At 40.1% G+C, this 23,412-nt stretch overlaps 1 protein-coding gene across 7 annotated transcripts; it reads right to left on the reverse strand.

Annotated features, from left to right (window-relative positions):
* Window positions 1-443: 443 nt before the first annotated feature.
* On the reverse strand, window positions 444-21,500 carry LPXA (bacterial transferase hexapeptide repeat-containing protein). 7 transcript variants are annotated; one of them, XR_003647003.2, is made up of 12 exons: window positions 21,336-21,493; window positions 21,102-21,199; window positions 19,944-20,068; window positions 19,715-19,823; window positions 19,366-19,458; window positions 19,152-19,268; window positions 18,959-19,042; window positions 2,865-2,969; window positions 1,918-2,004; window positions 1,703-1,834; window positions 866-947; window positions 444-771 (listed from the first exon to the last, which is right to left on the reverse strand). XR_003647003.2 is itself a non-coding variant. In XM_028259231.2 (11 exons), the coding sequence occupies exons 1-10, from the start codon at window positions 21,433-21,435 to the stop codon at window positions 1,715-1,717; spliced, it is 1,038 nt and encodes a 345-aa protein (XP_028115032.1). In that variant the 5' UTR covers window positions 21,436-21,500; the 3' UTR covers window positions 444-771; window positions 1,703-1,714. The 7 variants fall into 7 exon arrangements, 3 of the variants coding, with proteins under 3 accessions (XP_028115032.1, XP_028115043.1, XP_082758950.1); XR_014349229.1 differs by having other exon boundaries at window positions 1,918-2,011; XR_014349227.1 differs by lacking the exon at window positions 19,152-19,268.
* Window positions 21,501-23,412: the final 1,912 nt, after the last annotated feature.

A 23,412-nucleotide genomic window follows, 5' to 3' on the forward strand; every position in this document is an offset into this window, starting at 1 on the left:
TCAAATTATCAATGAAAGCAAATTATGTCTACTCAATGTTAATAACGGTTTATTCTAGAATCCACACCCTTTTGAGGTGTGTATGATATGCAAGTAGCATTAATCACAAATGTCATAACTGTTACTTTCAATCATAACTAAAAGAAAAATAATGTCATCACCAAACACCACATAAAGTGTTGTCAAATTTTGATCATAATTTAAATAATAATCACAATAAATCATAACTAACACCACAATAAGTCATAACTAACACCACAATAAGTCATAACCAAAGACGACAAACATCATAATTGGACAAATGGCACACACCCCATATTGGAGTGTGTATTATAGAATTTCCCTAATAACTAAATATAGCAAAGCAATATTGTTAAACATAAAAATAAAAAAAGAGAGAAGTGTACAGTAAGAAGATTTGGGACTGCATAAAAGAGAAGATGGGCACTGCACAAAGAGATCAATTAATCACAGCAACCAATATGTACATCTAGGTCAATAGTCTTAATTCTGAATTAATACAAGGCATTCACAGTGCCTAATCTCGTATAAACTAAGTTCAGTAATTAATATCCCTTTTAAGAATCCCATAAGCTGAAATTCACTCTTCCTCCGTAGTTACCATAACTGCTACAACATAAGCATCAGTACATACAAGCAAAAGCTGCCTGGTTAATTTCATACACAGCTCTACAATTGGCTCGACAAATTAATGGTTGTTCAGTACGCTCTAAAGAGTAGTAGTCTGAAACCAGCACATAAACACCAACACTGCAGGTGGAGTACATAAAATGCACACGTCATATTAAAATTAAAATAGATGATAACTTGAAAACTGGAAAAACAAAAAAATGAAGATAGTCACTTTTTCCTGTCCAATCAGCCGTGGCATGGTCCATTATCATGATAGAATCAAATGTATATTAACTTTGAGCAATATCTATGAGCTGCACCACAAAAAGGAGAGCATGATGTGCAACACACATTATGTGGCTGTTATTTTGCTGCGTCAAAAGTTTGTTTTGATTCAATGTAGACGTGGTTACAACTCAATGTGGTCAATTATGATTGCATGTTGTTCACAACCACATTGTGTTGTAACCAAACGATATTAAGTCATATCTCCAACCACATTAAAATGTATGAGCACATGCGTATCAAAGACTTGTGTATCAAAAAGACTGACCCTTTTGAATATAGAAACGTAAAAGAGAACTGCTATATGTCGCCAGTATATTTCACCATTTGACATCACCCAAGTACACGGCAAGATATTTTTCGATTTCCGTACACAACTCTCTCAGTTTACACATCATTTTCATTTGGAAGTTGATTTCCAAACAAAACTGCATGGTTCAGAAATCAACTTTCGAATAAAAACCTATGGTTTGGAAATCAACTTCTGGACCAAAGATATAGCCGAATCATAAGATTTCAGTCAGAAGGTAATTTTTAAACTTAATAATTTCATTAAGTAGTTGATATTGAACCAAAAAGTGTGTGAATTGAGATAATGTGGTGTGAAAATATAAGCTCCCCATAATAATTATATCTTCATTATTTCATTAAAAATTTTGTCCAAACAAGGTACCAATTCTGAATATCCGTGAAAGCAGTGATACAAACCGGTGACAAAAAACTGGAAAAATAGCATTTCTCAACATAAAAACTTCAAATGTGAGCTACAAATGCAGAGACTTACTATGGCACACATTCAAGAAACACTCAATGATCGGGACTTGCAAATTCCACGACGATCTTCAGAAAAAGAATCACGAATGGACTGTACCATCAAACACACAGCAGGAACATAAGCCAATTCTTCATGCTTCTCCTGTAAAATAGTAGAAATATGAACTGTTATATATCTCAGTTGAGAGCAAGTTAAAAGAGATGCAGAAAGAAACCATGTAATACCACTTCGGCAAGACGATTTTCGATACCCCCAGAATTTGCATCAGTAGACATGAATATCTTCCTGTAAGCTGTTCTCAGGCTCCTGATCTAGAACCTTGTTAAAAGGAATATATTAGCACTTGTACAAGATGTAATCACATAAAATGATGCACTGAAGTAATAGAATTAAATTAGAGCAAGGAGTAATTGTCTTGGTATGGAAAATGATTTCCAATGGAGAACCAAAAACGTGGGCCATCGAACGTCAGAAATTCTCAAACCAACATCCCTACTAGATTAAAATGAAAAAGTTCACAAACAAATCTCAACATATCTTCTTAGAATATAAAAAAAAATATGCTAAAACATGATGAAGCAAGGATCTCAATTGTCACTGAAATTATCAAACATAGATAAGCTCTGTGCTACATATAAACTGCAATTCCCAAACCAGATAACAAAATTTGAGTATGTTCAGCAACAGTATGTGCTACATGATTAGTACCCACAATTACAACGTGGAGAGTATGAACTCAATATTAAAATTAGCACAAAAATAATATTTTGAATGTTTGATGAAAAAGAAACAGAGTATTTATAGCTAGCTATGCTACATGGACTCGGATGGTGTAGGGGTGCAGGTATATGTCTAGGTGTTATTTTCATCTAATTCTCATGCCCAAGGATAAACTTCATATTTCTAAATAATTATTTCGGTTATATAGGGTAAAATGATGTTTCCAAACATAGAGCTTTTCATGCATACAACGGAGTTTTATGCATGGTTTCAGAGTAAACTCTTATGCTAAAACATGTGTGAGTGTATCTCCAACTAGACATGTAGGACATAACAGCAGGAAAATATAATGCTTCTGTAAGAATACTACCCCTTTTTTCTGTAAGATTAGGAAATTGTTCGAAGTCTCATTCAATACAATCATCAAGAAGCAATTTTAACTAAAACCAACCTCAGTATCTGAGAATCCACACCGTTTTAGACCTTCCAAATTTAAACCACGAAGCTCAGCTCTTTCTCCAGACACCATCATGTATTTTGGGACATCTTGTGAAACCTTCAAAACATATTGTGAAGAGGTCAGTTTACATTCTATACGATGATGAGTTTGATCATTTACTTTGACTCACCATCTTGCATATTGGAACATTTTGTGTAGTTTTCATTATAAGAAAATGAGAATTGCACTGATGAAAGATAAATCTTATCTCAGCAATTTTAGCAGTCACACACACCAACATACATACACGTTGGATTCAAATCCAAGTGCTGACAATTGAATATAGTTGACTTTGTTTAAAGCTGAATATATCAGACACCGTGACGCAGCGCAATACACGCGAAACTAGATATCATTCTAGTAGACAAAAGGGGTTCTCGAATCCACAAAAAAAATAGAACCTTGAATCCACAAGGAAGAGAAAATTCTAAAGAAATTGAATTATATTGCATAAAATGTTCCCCTTGCCATAAGGCTTACATAGCTATTTATAATAAATTGATACTTGGAGACCAAACAATCTTGGACACCAAGAAATCTCAAAGTAGGAAAACGAAATCAAAACAAAATAAGAAACTTGATGATGCAGTTTGGTCGGACGAGAGATGGGTCGGACAGGATCTGAATGCAAACCGAGTTGGCCGAGCATCATCTTCCCTGCAGCACCTGCACCAAGTCCAATAGGAAGGACCCAGGGGATAGGGCTCCTTCCTGAGGACCCTCCGATGGTTAAGTTAGATTGGAAAAAAAAAAAAAAATAGTCAAGAAGTCATTAGAGAGAGTATGTATGTATTGATATCTTTCATATTTTTGTTGGCCTCTTGGCTTACCGTGCCCCACTCATGATCAAGGTTGTCAAGATCGCGATCCGGATCGTAGGATCCTACGATCCAATATACACCATTCAATCCGACTCGTGCTTTGGATCGACCCCAGATCATGATCGTGGAAGGATCATTGGGATCGTTGAGATCTTATCTGGATCGCGACTCCATGCGATCCAGATTTGAAGGTTTGGCAACTTAAAAGCAAAGAATCTTTTGTCAAGAGCAAAAAAGGCAGATAAGCAAAGAAGTTGAGCTGCGATTAGGGCAATACAAATTGGGGAAAGAGAAATTAGACATCAAATTTCAGAAATTGCAGCACACAAACCAAGTACGCTTCTTCTTCTTCATTGTTGCTCTTCTTCTTCGCTGCTTTTCTTTTTCTATTTCTTCGCTGCTCTTCTTCCTTTCTCTTCGCTGCTCTGCTTCCTTTCTCTTTGCTATTCTCATTTTTTTTACTTCACTACTCTGCTTTCTTTCTCTTCTTCCTTTCTATTTTGGTATATATTATATATACCAAATCACCCTTTTTTTTTTTTTTGCTCTTTTTTTTTTTTTTTTTTTGTTTCTGTAAATTATATTATATATATATATATATATATATTATATTTTTAGTCTTTTATTTGTTCTTTGTTTATTTAGCTTGTCTTGTTTTCATTAAGAAATAATGACAATGGTGTGCAAGTGTTGTATTTGCTTTTATTATGTTTTTGACTATTTTTTTTTTTTTTTTAAATGATTGAATTCTACCTCGAATTGCTATAGTTCTTTTTTTTGGGGGGGTTCATTCAATATATATTTTGATAGTATTACTTAGTCATATAAAAATTATTACATTTTTTTTATCATTTTAGTAGGATCTTACGATCCTCGATCTGATCTGACAAACCCCCAAAACGATCCTGTGTAGGATCCCAATCTTAACAACCTTGCTCATGATTGCTCCCCTGTCTTTGTCTTTTCACGCTATCCTACTAGCCGTAAGTCTATGGCTATCTGTAGCCGGCCATGGCAATGTCGTCATGTCACAGAAATCACGGAAGAAAAGGGGGCTTATCTCTTCTTTTTGTCTGGCCCCAAGTTGGGTTAGGAATTATTTGGACGGCCCATTGGACCACCTATTTGGGCTATGTCCATCAGTAGTCCCCCATTCCCGAGTGCAGCTTTAGTCCAACGAAGGGATCAAAAGTGTCGAATTTGTCATGCTCGATTGTGCTTGTAATGCTTGATCTTGATTTGACAAGCCGCTCGGTCCATTGCTTGATTTAATGTGATAGTGCTCAGTCAAAATAATGCACGTTGTGTGTGCTTAGTAAAATAAACTTGTTGATTTGTCGGGCTTCATTATTCCAACAACTTAGTCCTACTCGAAGCAGTAATTGATTTTTGGGTAGAGCCTATGCAAGACTTTTGTTTAGTTGTATTCATGTGAATCTTCTTTTGATATTTGTCGTTATGATCACCATAGGACCCGCTAGCTTTCTGATTGTTGACTGCTTTTGCTTGGTTGGTTTTTATGTCTTTTTTCAAAATTCAATACTTATCTCCATGTTTGGAATTATTGAATTGACATGGCCCCACCAATTTATTTGTTGAATGAAATACTTGATTGATGTTTGTCAAATAGTCCATAAAAACTTTCTTTTTCTCAAATTTCAAAAGATCCACTGCGACAATCCTTCGAATCACAATGACTTATTTAGAGAGAGAAGCAAAATTGTTTCACTTTCTCTCGCTATATCCATATACCCAGAAGCCTGCGATTTTTTTGGGTTTGGTTTTAGGTGTGGAGAGAGGAAGGAAGCCGTGGAGTGTGATGCTGTTGACGGAGGCCATTTTTAGGAAGGAATGGAGAAGCCAGTGATCGTCCCGGTTTCTCCGAGTGAGTATCAATTTCTCATGATTTTTTCAAGATGGATTCAGTTGACCCGACAATGGCGACTCCAAGTAAGAGCAGATTGGCGCGCACTTTTGCTAAGGTTTTGCATATTCGAGATGTCGCTAGCATAGACCCAGTTAATGGAATTCAGAAAAGAAAAGGTCAAGTATTATGATAGCATATGCTCAGTCACAGTTTGCTCAGTATTCGTTTGATGTTGATGGGATTCAAGCTGCTAATTAGATGGTGGTCTCCCACATGGTGGTCTTCTACATGGGGGTCTTCCGCATTGTCTTCCCCATGGTCTTCCACATGGCGGTCTTTCTCATGGTGGTCTTCCGCATGGTCTCCCACATGGCAGTCTTCTGCATAGTCTTTCGCATGGCGGTCTTTCACATGGTGATTTTCTGCATGGTCTTCCACATGGTGGTCTTCCGCCTAGTCTCCCACATGGCTGTCTTCCATATGGTCTTCCACATAAAAGGCATCGCCTTCGAAATGCTCTAGGGCAAATAGCAGACTGATGTGTATTAGTGCTTGGTTCCACTTCATGATGTTGACCTCCTTCGTTTGTTCTTGTGCTCATCTTGGAGGAGTGTTTATCTGTTGCTTTTGAGTCTTCAAGACCGCAAGGTCGTATACTCCAAATGGGTGCCTTGGATGGTTAGCTGATGGATAAGCTCTTACCGCAAGGTTTGACTCAATCTGGCCGAGGCCTTGGACGATCAACTAGTGTTTGGCTCTTACCGCAAGGTTTGACTCAGTTTGGCTAAGGCCTTGGACGGTCGGCTAGTGTTTGGCTCTTACCGCAAGGTTTGACTCAGTTTAGCTGAGGCCTTGGATAGTCGATTGGTGTTTGGCTCTTACCGCAAGGTTTGGCTCAGTCTGGCTGAGGAGTTGGATGGTTGGCTGGCGTTTGGCTCTCACCGCAAGGTTTGACTCAATTTAGCCGAGGCCTTAGACAGTCGGCTGGTGTTTGGCTCTTACCACAAGGTTTGATTCAGTCTGGCTGAGGCCTTAGACAGTTGGCTGGTGTTTGTTTTTGCCATGGCTTGTGGATGCAAAATAGCGATCAGATTGCAGTAGCCTCTTTTTATTGATGATGGGATCTACTTAAGTTTAGCTTATACATAATGTTTTGACAATAATTGGGTTGAAATTAGCACTTAACATAAGTAGCAAACTAAAAAACTGAAAGTGCCCTAGGTTCAAAGTTGATGCTCGGGCTCTTTTCTTTTTTCATTAGTTGGCAGGGGTCACGTCTCTACCTCCATGTGGATGACCATTGAGTCTTCTGCGTTCATGCACTTCTGGGACTTTGTCAAGAGAGCCACCATTGTGTCTGGGGGGTTTGTGGGGTTTAGTTGTGCTCAATCGACTCAATCAGCCTTGGCGGATCAACTTCACCTGATTCTTGAGGTTGATGCAGTCCTCTGTGTTATGGTTGTGGTTGCAGTGAAAGCGACAATATTTGGATTGATCTCGCTTATCAGAAAGGCCTCTTAACGGTCTAGGCCATTTCAAGTTATAATCATGCTGGATCTGGTGTATGACTTGCTCCATGGAGGAATTTAAGGGTGTGTATTGCTCGAACCGACTAGTCGAGCGAGCTGGAGCCGATCGGTCAGAGCGTGGGGGTCGGTCGGAGTATCGAGTGGATCGATCAAGATATTGGTTATGTTCTAATTCAGGCACTTTTCTTTTATCTTTGGCTAGTGAGGGTTTGGGCATAGAGTCTTGACGAACTGGCATAAAGTCTTCATCATTCATGTATTTCTGAGCTTTGGCTAAGAGGGCTATCATGGAGCTCGAAGGATTTTTAGAGAGAAAGAATAGAAAGTCTAAGGAGCGTAGACCAGCCATAAATGCTGTGAAGATGACCTTGTCATCATTCTCTTCAACTTGCAGGGCCTCCGTATTGAAGCACGTCATATAGCTATGCAAGGACTCACCCTCAGTTTGTCTGATGTTTAGCAACTGAGTTATTGGGCACCGTTGGCATTGAGCACCGATGAAGTGGCCTAAAAAGTGTTTGCTCAGCTGGGCAAAAGAGGTGACTGAATCAGGCTTAATGTCACGGACCGAGCGTTTGTCATCCTCCCGAGAAGCCGGCTCCACGAGTTGTACTACATACCTCTGTGTATTAAGCTCAAAGACCAACCCAGGAGATGCGATATGGATCTACCCTGCCTGTCTTGTCGCTCACAAACTAATGCGCTTGCAAAGTGTTTGGTGTAGAACTCGCACCCCCAATGAGTCGGTACGTGACATGCTACCACCGCCAATCCCTAACGCCCTCGTCAGGGGTGAAAACTTAGTGTAAAAATTAATACATATAGAAAGAGAGAGAGAACAAATTATGTATATAGAGAATTGTATAAAGAGAATTATTATTATTGATTGATGTTGTTGTCCATTACAATTACAAAGATTCCTATTATATAGGAGTGTGTTTGGGAGTAGGTGGAGAGTAGGCGAAGTGTGGTAGGTGGTAGTGGTAGAGTGGGTTAGGTTTAGTGGAGTAGGTGAGGTGGTAGTGGTGGTAGGTGATGGTAAATTCTAACAGCCCCCCGCAAACTCAAGGAGGATAGAAACTAATCAACTTGAGTTTGAAGAGAGGAACAAAACAAAAAAAATACATAAAAATAAAAAAGGATAGGAGACACTGTATGGTCGTGTCAGACTGTTGGTGAAGGCACTGTATGGTGGTGTCATAACGTTGTAGAGGACACTGTATGGGGGTGTCATAACGTTGTAGAGGACACTGTATGGGGGTGTCATAACGGTGTAGAGGATGGTGGTGTCAGACCGATGTAGAAAAACAGTTTATGGGGTCATGTCGGACCGATGTAGAAGACAGTTTACGGGGTCATGTCGGACCGTTGTAACAGACACTGTTGTGACAGTTGTTGTGACAGTTTACGGAGTCTTGCTGGACCCTTGTAGAAACTAACCGGAATCAATGTCGGGACAGTTTACAGAGTCTTGTCGGACCCTTGGAAGGAGCGAACCGGAATCAATGTCGGGACAGTTTACAAAGTCTTGTCGGACCCATGAAGGAGCTAACCGGAATCAATGTCGGGACAGTTTACAGAGTCTTGTCGGACCCTTGTAGAAACTAACCGGAATCTATGTCGGGACAGTTTACAGAGTCTTGTCGGACCCTTGAAGGAGCCGCACCCTCAAAAGGTGTGCCCAATTTGTAAAAGGCGTGCCATCAAAAGGCGTGCCCAATCCATAAAAAGGCGTGTCCACTTTATCAAAAGATGTGCCATGAAAAGGCGTGCCAGTTTGTTGGGCGTCAAGAGGCGCACGATGCGCGTGGCTGCCTCGGCTATTTAACCAAGACGAAGGCAGAGGCTGAGGTAGAGAAAAACTGAGAGAAACCTCTGAAAAATCCTTTGTGTTGCTGAGAAAGAGAGTTCCTTGTGCTAAGAGAGATAGTCTGTAACACTTTGTTTTCTGAGAGAGATTCCTGAGAGAGACACTCTGTAACACTCTGTTGTCCAGAAAATGGCTTCATCTTCCCGTGGTCTGCTCACTCTCTTTCCAGACCTTAACGAGTCCACAAGTGAGAGAACTGGTGCGGTGACACTGGAACCTCAACCAAGTGCCCCGGAGTTTGCTCCGTTGAACTTTCCGATGCGGTCGGTGGAGCAAAGAATGGCAGTGCAGTCGGATGTGGAGGCCAATCAGTATACCTTGAAGTCATGTGTGGAAACCATGACTGCGGTTACAAATTTGTCGAACCGGCTGCAGAGTAGGGCAAATGAGGTGCAGCAGTTAAACTCCCAGCTGGCTCTGCTCCAACGCATGTATAAGGATGCGAGAGCAGAGATAAGCGTGCTAAGGGCAGAAAACAAGGAGCTGAAGCGGAAGGCCACCGTGATGTTCCGATTTGGAGGGCCGCCATATGCTGCAGTGGAGGAGCAGGGAGTAGTGATCGTGCCCAGTGGAGTGGGAAACACGGAGGCAGCACCGTCAAGGGCCGCTCAGGACGGAGGCAAGAAGAAGAGACCTGCGGCAGAGTAGAGAAGAAAAAATCCCGCCGGTGGATGGGGTTGTTTTGTGTGTTTGTTTTTTTTTTTTTTTTTTTTTTTTTGTGTGTGTAAAAGTGTGATCGGGGTTGTGCCCTGAGATGAATAAAATATGATTGGGGGTGCAAATTTGTAAATTGTTTGCAATGGTGTTTGGTATTTTTTTTTTTTTTTTTATTTATTTTATTTTTTTTTTTTTTTTATTTGTTATTTTTTTTTTTTTTTTGAAAAAAATAATAATAATAATAATAATAATAAATAGGTATGGAGTGGGCGGTGGAATGATGGGTTGGTAGTTTCAATCATAACCTATCAAAAGTAGAATAAACAATAATAATAATAATAATAATAATAATAAATAGGGATGGAGTGGGCGGTATAAAAAAAAAGAAAAGAAAGTGGAAGAGAGTGTGTATTAATGATGAAAAGTGGAACCAACCCATGTGGGATTGAATGCTGCCCATGTGGGATTGAAAGCTGCCCAATGATGCACTCTGGCTCAATTGTGCAAGACCGCAAAAGACTATAAGCACCAATTGTCATGTATTATTATTATTATTATTATATATATATATATATTTTTTTTTTTTTTTTTTTGAAAAGAAGAGATAAAAAATAATAATAATAAAGAAATAAATAAATAAATAAACTATCACGTGGGTGGAGTTGTATAGAAAAGAGATAAAGTGGATATAAAGATGGGATATTTGATTAAAAACAAAAAGAAAGGACAGTGCGCGTGGCTGGTGAGGAAAAGCCTCAGATGCAGATGCAGATCTCAGTATCCTCCCAAAATACAAACTCCAAATCTCTGACTTTCTGGGTGTGCTCTCCATCATAATACCCCATCGGATTCAACTCATCTCTCTTCACCTTAGTCTTCTCCTCTATTGACTGTTGAAAAAAAAAAAAAAACTCTCTCGACACCGACTCAATTGATTGGCGATAGTTGACGGAGACTCCATGGTTGATGACCTGGAAGAATCCCCAGTCCTTGCACGCATTGCCTATCTCGGCTACGAGGTTTTCCATGGCGGTGGAGTCGGGTGGAGAGTTGTGAAGTGGAGAGAGATCGATGAGTGGAATACCCTCGGCTTCGGTGGAGGCGAGTTTGGGCCTGTGTTCCGTGGATTGGATGAATGATGGATCGATCTCTCCCATTGTTTAGAGAGCAACAGAAGATGCTGAGGGTTCAGCTATGATTTTCTGGCAGCGGAGTGAAGGTATGTGTAGAGGTCCGGCGGGCGGCCAAGGCGAGGCTGCCGCCCGCCGGTGAAGCAGAATTACTAGCTTCTCAACCTTGCTCTGATACCATGTAAAAATTAATACATATAGAAAGAGAGAGAGAACAAATTATGTATATAGAGAATTGTATAAAGAGAATTATTATTATTGATTGATGTTGTTGTCCATTACAATTACAAAGATTCCTATTACATAGGAGTGTGTTTGGGAGTAGGTGGAGAGTAGGCGAAGTGTGGTAGGTGGTAGTGGTAGAGTGGGTTAGGTTTAGTGGAGTAGGTGAGGTGGTAGTGGTGGTAGGTGATGGTAAATTCTAACACTTAGTTAGGAACTAAGTATCGTATTATTCAATTGAATGGAAAAACGAATTACAAGAAATATATATATATATATAAAACAACTATGCTAACCCTAATTGCTGCCAATGACTAAACTACCCTTAATACATATGTTAAACATATGCTTAACACCCCCCCGCAAACTCATGATGTAACAGCAGGAAGCATCGAGAGTTTGTCAAGCACAAAACGGAAACGCATGATAGTATGAGATTTGATGAAGAAATCAACAAGCTGCATAGTAAAGGAGACAAAGGGCAAGGACAACGTGCAAAGCTGTAAATGATGGCACACAAAGTGGCAGTCAATCTCAATATGTTTAATCCGCTCATGAAAAATAGAATTATGAGCAATTTGAATAGCACTGGTATTATCACAATACATAGGAGTAGGACTAGAGATGGAGACAGCAAATTCAAAAAACAACCAACACAACCAGACAATTTCAACAGTGGTAGTAGCCATAGCATGATACTCAACCTCAGCAGAAGATCGAGCAACAACAATTTGCTTTTTGCTCTTCCAAGAAATAAGAGAACGACCCAGAAAAACACAAAAGCCCGCAGTAAACTTGCGGTCCATAGCATCACCAGCCCAATCAGCATCAGAAAAAGCACGAAGATCCAAAGAAGAAGGAGCAGAGAACAATAAACTCTGATGTAAGGACCCACGAAGGTAGCGCAAAATACAAAGAACAGCAGCCCAATGAACAGTAGTCGGAGAAGAAACAAACTGATTGACAATATGAACATCATAGGCAACGTCGGGCAGAGTAATGGTAAGATAGACAAGGCTGCCCACTAGAATCCGATATAAGGTAGGATCAGGCAAAGGGACACCGTCAGTGGAAGTATACTGCACATTAAGTTCGAGAGGAGTGTCAACAGTGCGGGAGTCGGTCAACTTGGCTCACTGAATAACATCAGCTGCATACTTGGACTGAGATAGAAGATAACCCCGAGGCGAAAAGGCCACCTCAATGCCCAAAAAATAACAAAGCGAACCAAGATCTTTCATCTCAAAATGATGATGCAAGTGAGCTTTAAGAGCAGAGATACTATCAAGATCGTCGCCAGAGATCACCATGTAGTCAACATATAATAGAAGGATAATGAGCCCCACAGAAGTGGAGCGCAGAAAGAGAGCCGAGTCATGATCACTGGTATGAAAACCCAAGTCACAAACAACACTAGAAAATTTCTCAAACCAAGCCCGAGGAGCTTGTTTGAAACCATATAAAGCTTTGCGAAGGCGACAAACTTCACCAGGTGCATGAAGGAGCCCAGGAGGAGGGACCATAAAGACTACCTCAGCTAAGTCACCGTTAAGAAAGGCATTCCTGACATCCATTTGAGAGAGATGCCAGTGACGCACAGCAGCAACGGCAATCAAGGTACGAACTGTGGTCATCTTGGCAACCAAAGCAAAGGTCTCCTCATAATCAAGACCATATTTTTGAGCAAAACCTTTAGCCACCAAACGACCTTTTAGCCACCAAACGGCCTTTATAGTGTTCCACAGAACCACCGGCTTTGGTTTTAATCTCATACACCCACCGACAACCAACAGTATGTTTACCAGAAGACAAAGCAACAAAATTCCAAGTACCAATCTTATGTAAAGCAGAAAATTCCTCATTCATAGCCTGTTGCCAAAGAGGGTCAGAAACAGCCTCCTTATAGGAGGAGGGCTCAGAAAGAGAGTGAATGGAGTATAAGAAAGTACAAAATTCAGAAGAATAACAAGAGTTAGAAGACCCATAACGAGTAGGACATGTACGTACCCGTTGAGGATACCGAGAAACAGGAGCCTCATTAGCAGCAAGTAATGGAGAGACAACCGGAGGAGGAAGGGGAGGTGTTCCTGCAGGCAAAACATGTTGTTTCTTACGAGCATAAGTATGAATAATAGGAGGGGGGACAGTAAGAGTGGGAGACGAGGAAGAAGAGGAGGGAATATCAGAAGGAGACAAATCGTGAACATAAGAATCAAGAGGAAAAGGATCGCGATAAATAAGATCAGATTTAGTAAAAGGAGCTGACGCAGAGGGAATAGAAAAGGGATATGTTCAAAAAAACAACATGGCGAGAAGCATAGAGACGTTAAGTTGTAGGGTCATAGCAGCGATAACCCTTTTGACCATCACCATACCCAAGAAAAACACACATGGTAGAACGAGCTGACAACTTAGTACGGCCTGCACGATGAAGAAGGGCAAAACAAGTACAGCCAAAAACACGAAGAGAGAAATAGTCAAGAGGAGCACCATGTAAACGTTCAAAAGGGGAAATGCCACAAGTCACTTGGGAGGGTATGCGGTTAATAATATGAACAGCAGTAAGAAGAGCCTCCCCCCAAAATGAGCTAGGAACAGAAGAAGAAATCAACAGAGAGCGATCTGTTTCCATGATGTGACGGTGCTTGCGTTCAGCCACACCATTTTGCTCAGGAGTTTCAGCACAAAAAGATTGTTGAAGAGTACCATCGGACTGTAATAAGTGAAGAAAATCACTATCACGATATTCCCCACCTAAATCACATCGAAAACATTTAACAACAGAAGAGTATTGGGTTTGAATCATGGCACGAAAAGCAATATAGATAGAGTAAAATTCAGACCGGTGCTTCATCAAATAAATCCAACAGTGACGAGTATAATCATCAATAAAAGAAACATAATATCGGGAACCCCCTTTAGTGGGAATGGGTGCAAGACCCCACACATCAGAATGCATAAGATCAAAAGGTTTAGACGAAGTAGTGAAACTTTTATTAAATGGTAAAGCAGTAAACTTTGCTAGTTTGCATCCACTACAATCGGAAATATTATGACTACTCAAAGAACCTAAGACACCAGTAGAAACTAAATACTGTAAACGAGAACTAGACACATGACCAAGGCGAGAATGCCATAAATAAAAAACAGACGACTTAGGACACAACCGAAAAGAAGACAAATCAACTGAAGATGCAGCAAGCAGAGGAACATGCAGCGTCTCCAGAACATACAAACCTCCCAACCTACAGTCAGTCCCAATCAGCTGCTTGGAATGAGGATCCTGCACAACACAACTAGATTCAAAGAAGTAAACGCAATAACCAATGGCACAAAGTTGACTAATAGAAATAAGATTTTAAGTTAACTGAGGAATACAATAAACATCCGAAAGAGAGAGTATCAGTCAAAATGGACCCAACCCCGGCCAAAGACATAGGAGTACCATTGACGGCCATAACAGTAGTAGTAGAAGGAGGAGAAAAGATAGACAATAAGAGGGAGGAATCATGAGTCATATGATGTGTAGCACCAGAATCAAAAACCCATATGGAACGAGATATACCTGGAGGAGATGAGAGGGAGGAAGACAAACCAAGAGGTGAGGAGACAACTAAGGCATTTGGTGTATGAGTAGAGAGGAGTTTCTGCAGTTGTTCAGCAATAACAGTCAAAGATGGAGAGGAATCATCCACTGAAGAAGTCATGGCAGCTGTATGTCCCTTTTTCCAAGAGGATGATTGGCCAGAATGCCTATCAGAATTCTTTCTCCAAGTCGGTGATTGCCCAAATGGTGGACGACCCAAAAGCCGAGGACACTAAGCCTTCCAGTGACCTTTTTAATGACAAAAGTTGCATTCATCCATAGGAGCACAAGCATAGGATTTGTTAGGAGTAGTAGAAGAATGACCAGTAGGAACGGCTAGAATTGTTTGAGTTGGCAAAGAAAACAATCCTTTGCCAAGAGCTATTTTGAAGCGAAGTTCTTCAGCCAATAACTCATTAACCACAGAATCAACAGAAGGGAGAGGACTCAGATACAGAATAGTACCGCGAAGCCCCTCAAAATCAACCCTAAGGGCCATTAAGAATTGAACTAGCCGCTGCTCCTCCCGATAAGTACAATATGCCGCATGAGTGCTTAATGACTCAGTAAAAGCCAATTGATCCCACAAACCAGTCATGGTAGAATAAAATTTCTGGATACTCTTATCGCCTTGTTAAGTAGCACAAATCTCATGTTCTAACTGATACTGTTTAGCAAAATTTGATTGAACATACAACCGAGATAGATGATCCCAAATTTGTTTCGCAGTAGTAAACTTGCCAAAATGAATCCCAATAGACTGATCTACAGAATTATTAATCCAAATGATAATCTTGGCATTAGTACCTTGCCAAGTAGAGAGCAAATCTTGAAGCTTTTCAACATTGGCATCAGTGGGCATAGGAGAATCACCAGTAACAACATCCCAAACATTTTTACCCAGAAGAAAATTTTTCATGACATAGGCCCAATAAACATAATTATCTCCCACTAACTTCACGCTAATGGCTTGAAGTGAATCTAACATTCCACTAGACATGATATCAAAATATAAAAAACCTCACAGAGAAGTCACAAGGAACCAACAACACAAAGAAGAAAGAAGAAGAGAAGCTGAAGCAGATTACCTAAGTATCACTCCTTTGAACAAAACGAGCCGATATCAGTCGTGATTAGAAGAACCAAACGCGACTGTGAGATGAGAGGGAGAGTCGTGAGGAAGAAACGACTTCGACTGTGAATCGCGACTGTGAATAGACTTCGTGAGGCACCAACACAATTGTGAATCGCGACTTTGTGAGACACAGACAAGCCCACTCGACTTCGACTTCGCAAGGCATCAACGCGACTGTGAATCGCGACTTCGTGAGACACAGACAAGCCCACTCGACTTCGATGCAAGAGTGTATAGCGCGAACGAAGAGAAGCAACCAACACGACTGTCTTCAATCCATAGCAACACCAACGAGAGGTTAGCTATCAAAACCAAGCTCTGATACCATGAAAACTTAGTTAGGAACTAAGTATCGTATTATTCGATTAAATGGAAAAACGACTTACAAGAAATATATATATATATAACAACTATGCTAACCCTAATTGCTACCAATGACTAAACTACCCTTAATACATATGTTAAACATATGCTTAACAAAGGGGACATTACCCTACCTGCCTTCATGCTTGTCCGTTCGCTTACTCATGGAAAACCCGCCCAGTGCAGACACCACCCTTGGTACGGACCCTACAATGGAGGTGTTTGGTGTAAATCCCATGTACCGTCCCCATCACAGTGCCCCTAGACTGGTTCTGATACCACTTGTCACAAACTGAGCGCTTGTCATCCTCTCAAGAAGCCAGCTCCATGAGTGTTACTGCATACCCCCATGTGTTAAGCCCAAGGACCAACCCAAGAAATGTAATAGAGATCTACCCTGCCTGCCTTGCCGCTCACAAACTAATGCGCTTGCAAGGTGCTTGGTGTAAAACTCACACCCCCAAAGAGTTGGTACGTAACATGCTACCACCGCTAATTCCTGACGCCCTCGTCGGGGGGACATTACCTAGGGGTGTAATTTTGGCCCGTGGGCAGCCCGAAGCCCGCCCGTGGCCAGAGGTGGGCCCGGCCTGTTTAGGCCCAAGCCCAGAGGCCTGGGCCATTGTTTTAAAGCCCGGCCCGAGGCCCGGCCCGCCCGAGGCCCAATGTTATTTTTAATGGAAAATAATAAAATTTTGGTAGAAAAAATTTTAAAAAATAAAAAAATTTGTTTATGCCCGCCCAAGCCCGAGCCCAGGCCCAAGCCCATGGGCCCGGCCCGAGGCCCGACCCACTGGCCCGCCAATAGCCCAAATACCCCTGGACCTGGGCTTAGGCCTGGGCCTAGTTTTTTGGCCCGTGGGCCGGTCCGGCCCGACCTAATTTTTTGGCAGGAGCCTGCAAGGCCCGACATGGGCCCGGCCCGGCCAAAATTACACCCTTAACATTACCCTGCCTGCCTTCATGCTTGTCTACTCCCCTACCCATAAGAAACTTGCCCCGCATCATGGACTGGGCGCTTGTCATCCTCCTGAGAAGCCAACTCCATGAGTGGTATTGCATACCCCGTGTAATAAGGCCAAGGACCAACCAAGGAGATACGATAGGAATCTACCCTGCCTGCCTTGTTGCTCACAAACTAATGCTCTTGCAAGGTGCTTTTGTGTAGAACTCACACCCCCAATGAGTTGGTACGTGACATGCTACCACCACCAATCCCTGACGCCTTCGTCAAGAGGACATTACGCTGCCTGCCTCCATGCTTGTCCGTTCCCCTACCCATGGGAAACCCGCTCCGCGCGAACACCATCCTTGGTGCGAACTCCACAATGGAGGTGCTTGGTGTAAGTCTCACGTACCGTCCCCATCACAGTGCCCCTAGGCTAGTTCTGATACCACTTGTCACGGACTAGGCGCTTGTCATACTCTCCAGAAGCCGGCTCCACGAGTGGTACAGCATACCCCTGTGTATTAAGCCCAAGGACCAACCCAGGAGATACGATAAGGATCTACCTTGTTTGCCTTGCCGCTCACAAACTAATGCGCTTGCAAGGTGCTTAATGTAGAACTCGCATCCTGAATGAGTCGGTACGTGTTAAGCTAACTAAACCATAGTCACTGTGATTCGAATGATTGTCGTAGTGGACCTCTTGAAATCTGAGAAAAAGAAGAGTTTTTATGGACTACTTGACAAAAGATCAATTAAGCATGTCATTCAACAAATAAATTGGTGGGGCCATGTCAATTCAATAATTTAAAACATGGAGATAAGTATTGACTTTTGAAAAAAGACATGAAAACCAACCAAGCAAAGCAGTCAACAATCAGAAAGCTAGTGGGTCCCATGATGATCATAATACAACAAATATCAAAAAGCAAATTCACGTGAATTATTTTCAAACAACCAAACAAAAGTCTTGCATAGGCTCCACCCAAAAATCAATCACTACCTCAAGTGGGACCAAGTTGTTGGCATAATGAAGCCCAACAAATCAACAAGCTTATTTTACTAAGCACACACAACGTGCATTATTTTGACCGAGCACTATCACATTAAATCAAACAATGGACCGAGCAGTGTGTCAAATCAAGATCAAGCATTACAAGCACAATTGAGCATGACAAACCAGGCACTTTTGATTTCCTTCGTTGGGCTAAAGCTGCACTCGAGAATGGGAGACTACTGATGGGCATATAGCCCAAATAGGTGGTCCAACGGGTCGTCCAAATAATTCCTAACCCAACTTAGGCCCAGGGGCCAGACAAAAAGAAGAGATAAGCTACCCTCTTTTCTTCCGTGATTTCTGTGACATGACGACGCTGCCATGGCCGGCTACAAATAGCCATAGACTTACGGATGGTAAGACAGCGTGAAAAAACAAAGACAGGAGAGCAATCATGAGTGAGGCACGATAAGCCAAGCGACCAACAAAGGTATGAAAGATATCAATACATTCATACTCTCTAATGACTTCTTGACTCTTTTTTTTTTCCAATCTAACTTAACCATTGGAGGGTCCTCAAGAAGGAGCCCCACCCCTGGGTCCTTCCTACCGGACTTGATGCAGGTGCTGCTGGGAAGACGAAGTTCGGCCAACCTATGGAGCATCCGGATCCTATTCGACCCATCTCTCGTCTGACCAAACTACATCATCAAAATTTAATTCTAGAATATTTATACTATAAATTTCAAGAATCCTAATCAAATAATATATCAAAAATGTTAAAACTAAAAATACATAAATTCTTAAAATCTTGTTCTACATCACACTAACACACATATTGTTGCTAAGATACATAGGGCAAGAGATTACAATGGGAACGAACTGCTGAAAATTGGGGGGGGGGGGGGGGGGGGGGGGATTACCACAGAACCACCACCAATGAAAGAGAAAGAGCCAACACTGCAAAATTGATGAACAACAATGGCCCCTGCAGTGTGAGCATAGTCCTGCATGCAAAACATTTGCTCATAAAGTTTAAATTCAAGCTGTATTTGAGACAAAAATACTTGAATTGTTACCATGTCGTAAACTATGAGAAATTAAATCAAGACTTGCCTCCACCACCACATGGCCTGCTAAAAGAGTATTATTTGCAAAAATATTGTTGTTACCCACTTTGCAGTCATGGGCAATATGACAAGACCCCATAATCAGATTGTTATCACCAATGACCTGATCACAAATGCCCATTGGATTGTGGAAAAAATTGCCTAAATTGTATATAGAAATTCAAAATTTTACAAAGGGAAAAAAAGAGTCATTCCCATACTGTTTTTTCACTTGGCTTGGAAGATCGATGGATAGAGGCATATTCCCTGATCTCATTGTTGTCTCCAATCTCTAGAAAGCATTCATCACCTGACTAAAATTGTGGACAAGATAGGAGAGTGGTTGTCTCATTTCAAAAATAGCCAAATTTACATTAAAAATAAATAAAACCAAATGTGGGTTTGTATGAGTGAATTTCATGTTAATTAATGTCTCAATAATAGTCACAATGATGAGATGCAATGATGATAAGAATGATGTTAGTCTTGAAATAATGATGATTGAGAGGAAGTTACAAAAATAAAATGCATGAGATGCATGATTTATTATCAGTAAAAGTAGAAACTAACCTTGTATTTCATATCTTGGCATTTTATACCAACCAAAGAATGATGCCCTATAACATTATTGCATCCAATGACTGTATGCCCAGGAAGATCGTCTCCAACCACAGCGCCACTGTTTGATAATTTCACACAACACAACAAACATATCAACGATAATTTAATTATAAAAAAGAAAAAAGAAAGATTATTCACACATTGCACAGACAACGGAAAAAGGAGGATGTAAACTCACCTCATCAAAATGCAGTGATCCCCAAGTTCTGTATTCCCAAAAATATGACTTCCTGGATATAGCTGACAAGAATTACCCAACTTTGCAGAAGAGCCAACTGTACAAAATGGACCAATTGAAACACCCTGCATAGAAAGGTGAAGTTACAAATCTCCACAACCTGTTTGAAAATTTGAAATGCTAATCAAACTGCCCAATGTAAACTTTATCAAACATTTTGAAAAATTAAAGACTGGGCAGAAGCAAGCCATCTAAGGAATAAATCAAGCACCTGCAATCTTGATTGTGGTTAGTTTACTTTGGCTCTTACAACCAATGAGGTTTCAACGAAAGGACTACTCAACAAACTCATCTATTGCCCACATACTGATTATCAAAGCATAAAGGAAGACCCAATGCATGATGCTCCCACTAAAACTGGGTCTAAAGAGGGCAAGATATACACAATCTTATATTCATTATGGAGAGGCTGTTTCCCTTACTCCAACCCAAGGGCAGTGTTTGGATCAAGGATTTGCTGAGGGAAAGAAAATAAGAAGAGGGAAATGAATGAAATAAAAGCTAAATTTTTCCCTTTCCTTTTTCTTTACCTCCACAAATCCCTTTCCAAATCCTAAATCTAAACAGAACCAAGAAAAGGAAAGATATACGCAACCCAACCCACATTTCTAGAGAGGTTATTTCTGTCACTCAAACCCGACTCCTGAGCCACTAGTGACACAAACTGCAAGCATTTCCGTTCCCTTTCAGTGATCAATAATACTACACTTACCACATTCTTATGCCATATTATCCTAATCATCTTACTTAACAACACAATACTGGTGTAATGGGTCTCCTCACTCATATGTACCTCCAATGCACTAGACACACATTAAATGGAAAGATAATATTGTAAAAAGAATAACACATTACTCTTTGGTGATTGGCAAACAATTATCCCCAAAATTTCAAAACCAAACAAACTGGCACACAACAAACAACCAAAAAATGTACTGTTTTAGGTAAACAACGTCCACCAAACCTGGATTATACCCTGTAATTAACTCAACAAAGCCTAGTCCAAACTAATTAGACACTATGTAAACACATACACATATAATTTTTGTGTATGCCAACATACATTATACAGGAAGATCAGGAAAGTAGAACAATTACCTGACCTATGACGGCCCCTGAATGAACAATTGCAGCTGGATGAATAAAGCTAGGGTTTCTTCCAATCTTAGCATTGTCTTTGGTCTCCTCCAAAATATCTGCACAAAATCGCAATTCAATTTCGCAACTTAGCAAGTTTCAGAGAGATAGAGACAGCATGTGAACATTACACAAACAAAATCAACTATACATATATACATATATATATATATATATAGAGAGAGAGAGAGAGACGAGGAAGTGAAGTGGAGAAGTGTTGGAGAGAGAGAGATCTGATTCTGAGAGCAGAGGACAGTGGTCTGCGAAGAAGCTGGAGAAGTGAAGACGACGACATGGGTGCACGAAAATTGGGTGTCTCCGTGGGCGGGCTTTGTCTACGATTTTTTATAGGGGAAATTACCCATAGGTCCCACGTGGAACATGTGGACACCATTTAATTCCATAACTTTTTGAGTACATTCAAAAGTCCTTTCCCCTCTCTCTGCTTTTTGCTTCCATCTTTACGCCTCCTCCTCTAACCCTAATCTCAGTCCTAAAGTCAAACAAGAAGGCGATGAAGAACAAGAACAAGAAGACGATGAAAAACAAGAACAAGAAGACGCTCATCCTCAGATCTGTACTTAGATTGAACAGATTTGTGTATATATCTTTGTCAATTTCTCTCTCTATTTACAGATTTTTTTTGGGATAGTTGTTGATCTATGGTTGTTGTTGTTGTTGATGATGAAATAGATCTATAATATCATTGAAACAGATTTGTAATGACTCAGATTTGTACAGATATCACACAGATTTGTAATGAGAAAATTTTCGAATTCTGAACAAGTAATTTTCGAGTTTTAGTTACAAGCGGTGAAAACTGTAAAATTTTGCAGTTTCAAATTTTTTTTTTGGTGCTGGAATGAATCATGGTTTAAAACTGTAAAATTTTGCAGTTTTATAACATTTTTTAAAACTGTAAAATTTTACAGTTTCATAACATGTTTTAAACATTCCGACGAGTCTCCGGCGATGTTGAACATTCCGACGAGTCTCCGACGACCGTTTGACGGAAGTCCGACGGTAGTAAGATGTGAATAGTGTCTGTAAATTAAAAAAAAAAAAAGGATTTTTTGGTAACAATTAAAAATGTATTGGGCTAATTGGTGCAAGTATTTTGTTTTGGGATTAGCTGGGTTTTGAACTTAGTACATGGGACTTATCAGTAAGTTCCCCTTTTTTATATGTTGATTATTAGAGTCGATCTGAACCGTTGAGTTCTTGATTGATGCCGCAAGTTGAGTGTCTTTGTGTTAATTGTAGGAGTCATCATGGATCAGTTCAATCCGTTCGAATGACTCAACTCAATTGATCTCAATTGATTTTAGGAGAATGTGTGTATTTTAATAGATGAATGTGGATAAAATATTTTAAAATTTATGGATATAATTTGATTGGGGATCACCTATTCTACATCCGCATGAATCCGATTTGTCCATAGATTAAATTTTATAAAAAAAAAAAAAAAATTGTTAGCAAGTAACAATATAGAATAGAAACAATAAAATATATATTTTTATGAAAATACAAAAAATAATACCTTAAAAATATGTATGCATGATGCTATTGCCTATTATAGACAAATAATACATATTTTTTCATATTACAAGTTATTAGAGATCATAAAAGTTATGAATTATAATTTAAAAAAATATTCAAAATTTGTAGAGTCCAAACTGTCAAACCGATCGCATCTATCTGTCAACTCACACGGCCTATTCAATTTGTATCTGCCAAACTAGTGGATGGATGTGGATTTTTTTTTTTTCTAATCCGCCTAATTTTGAATAGATGATGAATGAGATGCTATCCAACTCAAACCGATTCGCGATCATCCTGGTTCCTTGAATGAATTGTGGCAATTGAATTCAGATCTTTATATAATGATATAAGATGTATGGTCCTGATTATGGAAAGTACAATAAGTGATTTGGTGGCTCTGGGCCACGACTACATGATGTTTTAAAAATATTATGATTGGTGGAAAATATAGAACCTACAATTTTTTATTTGATGATTGAAAAACAGCAAAGAACATGGTGTATTGTGATTGGTGAGTAGCGCACCAGGAGTACCAAATAATTTTTTCAAACAAATACTTTTTTGGGTAAATGATAATTACTTCCTTGAAGTTTGGAAAAAATTAAGAGTAGTCCAACAGTTTTGACATAGGCTTTGTTTATAAAGAGCTAATTTAGCCTTATTTTTTAGCTTTTTGGTTTTGAGAATAACTTTTGGCTTTTTTCTTTTGGTTTTTTTTTTTTTGAATGTG

The sequence above is a fragment of the Camellia sinensis genome, chromosome 13 (genome assembly GCF_055761805.1).
Source record: "Camellia sinensis isolate YWXY chromosome 13, ASM5576180v1, whole genome shotgun sequence".
NCBI lineage: Eukaryota > Viridiplantae > Streptophyta > Magnoliopsida > Ericales > Theaceae > Camellia > Camellia sinensis.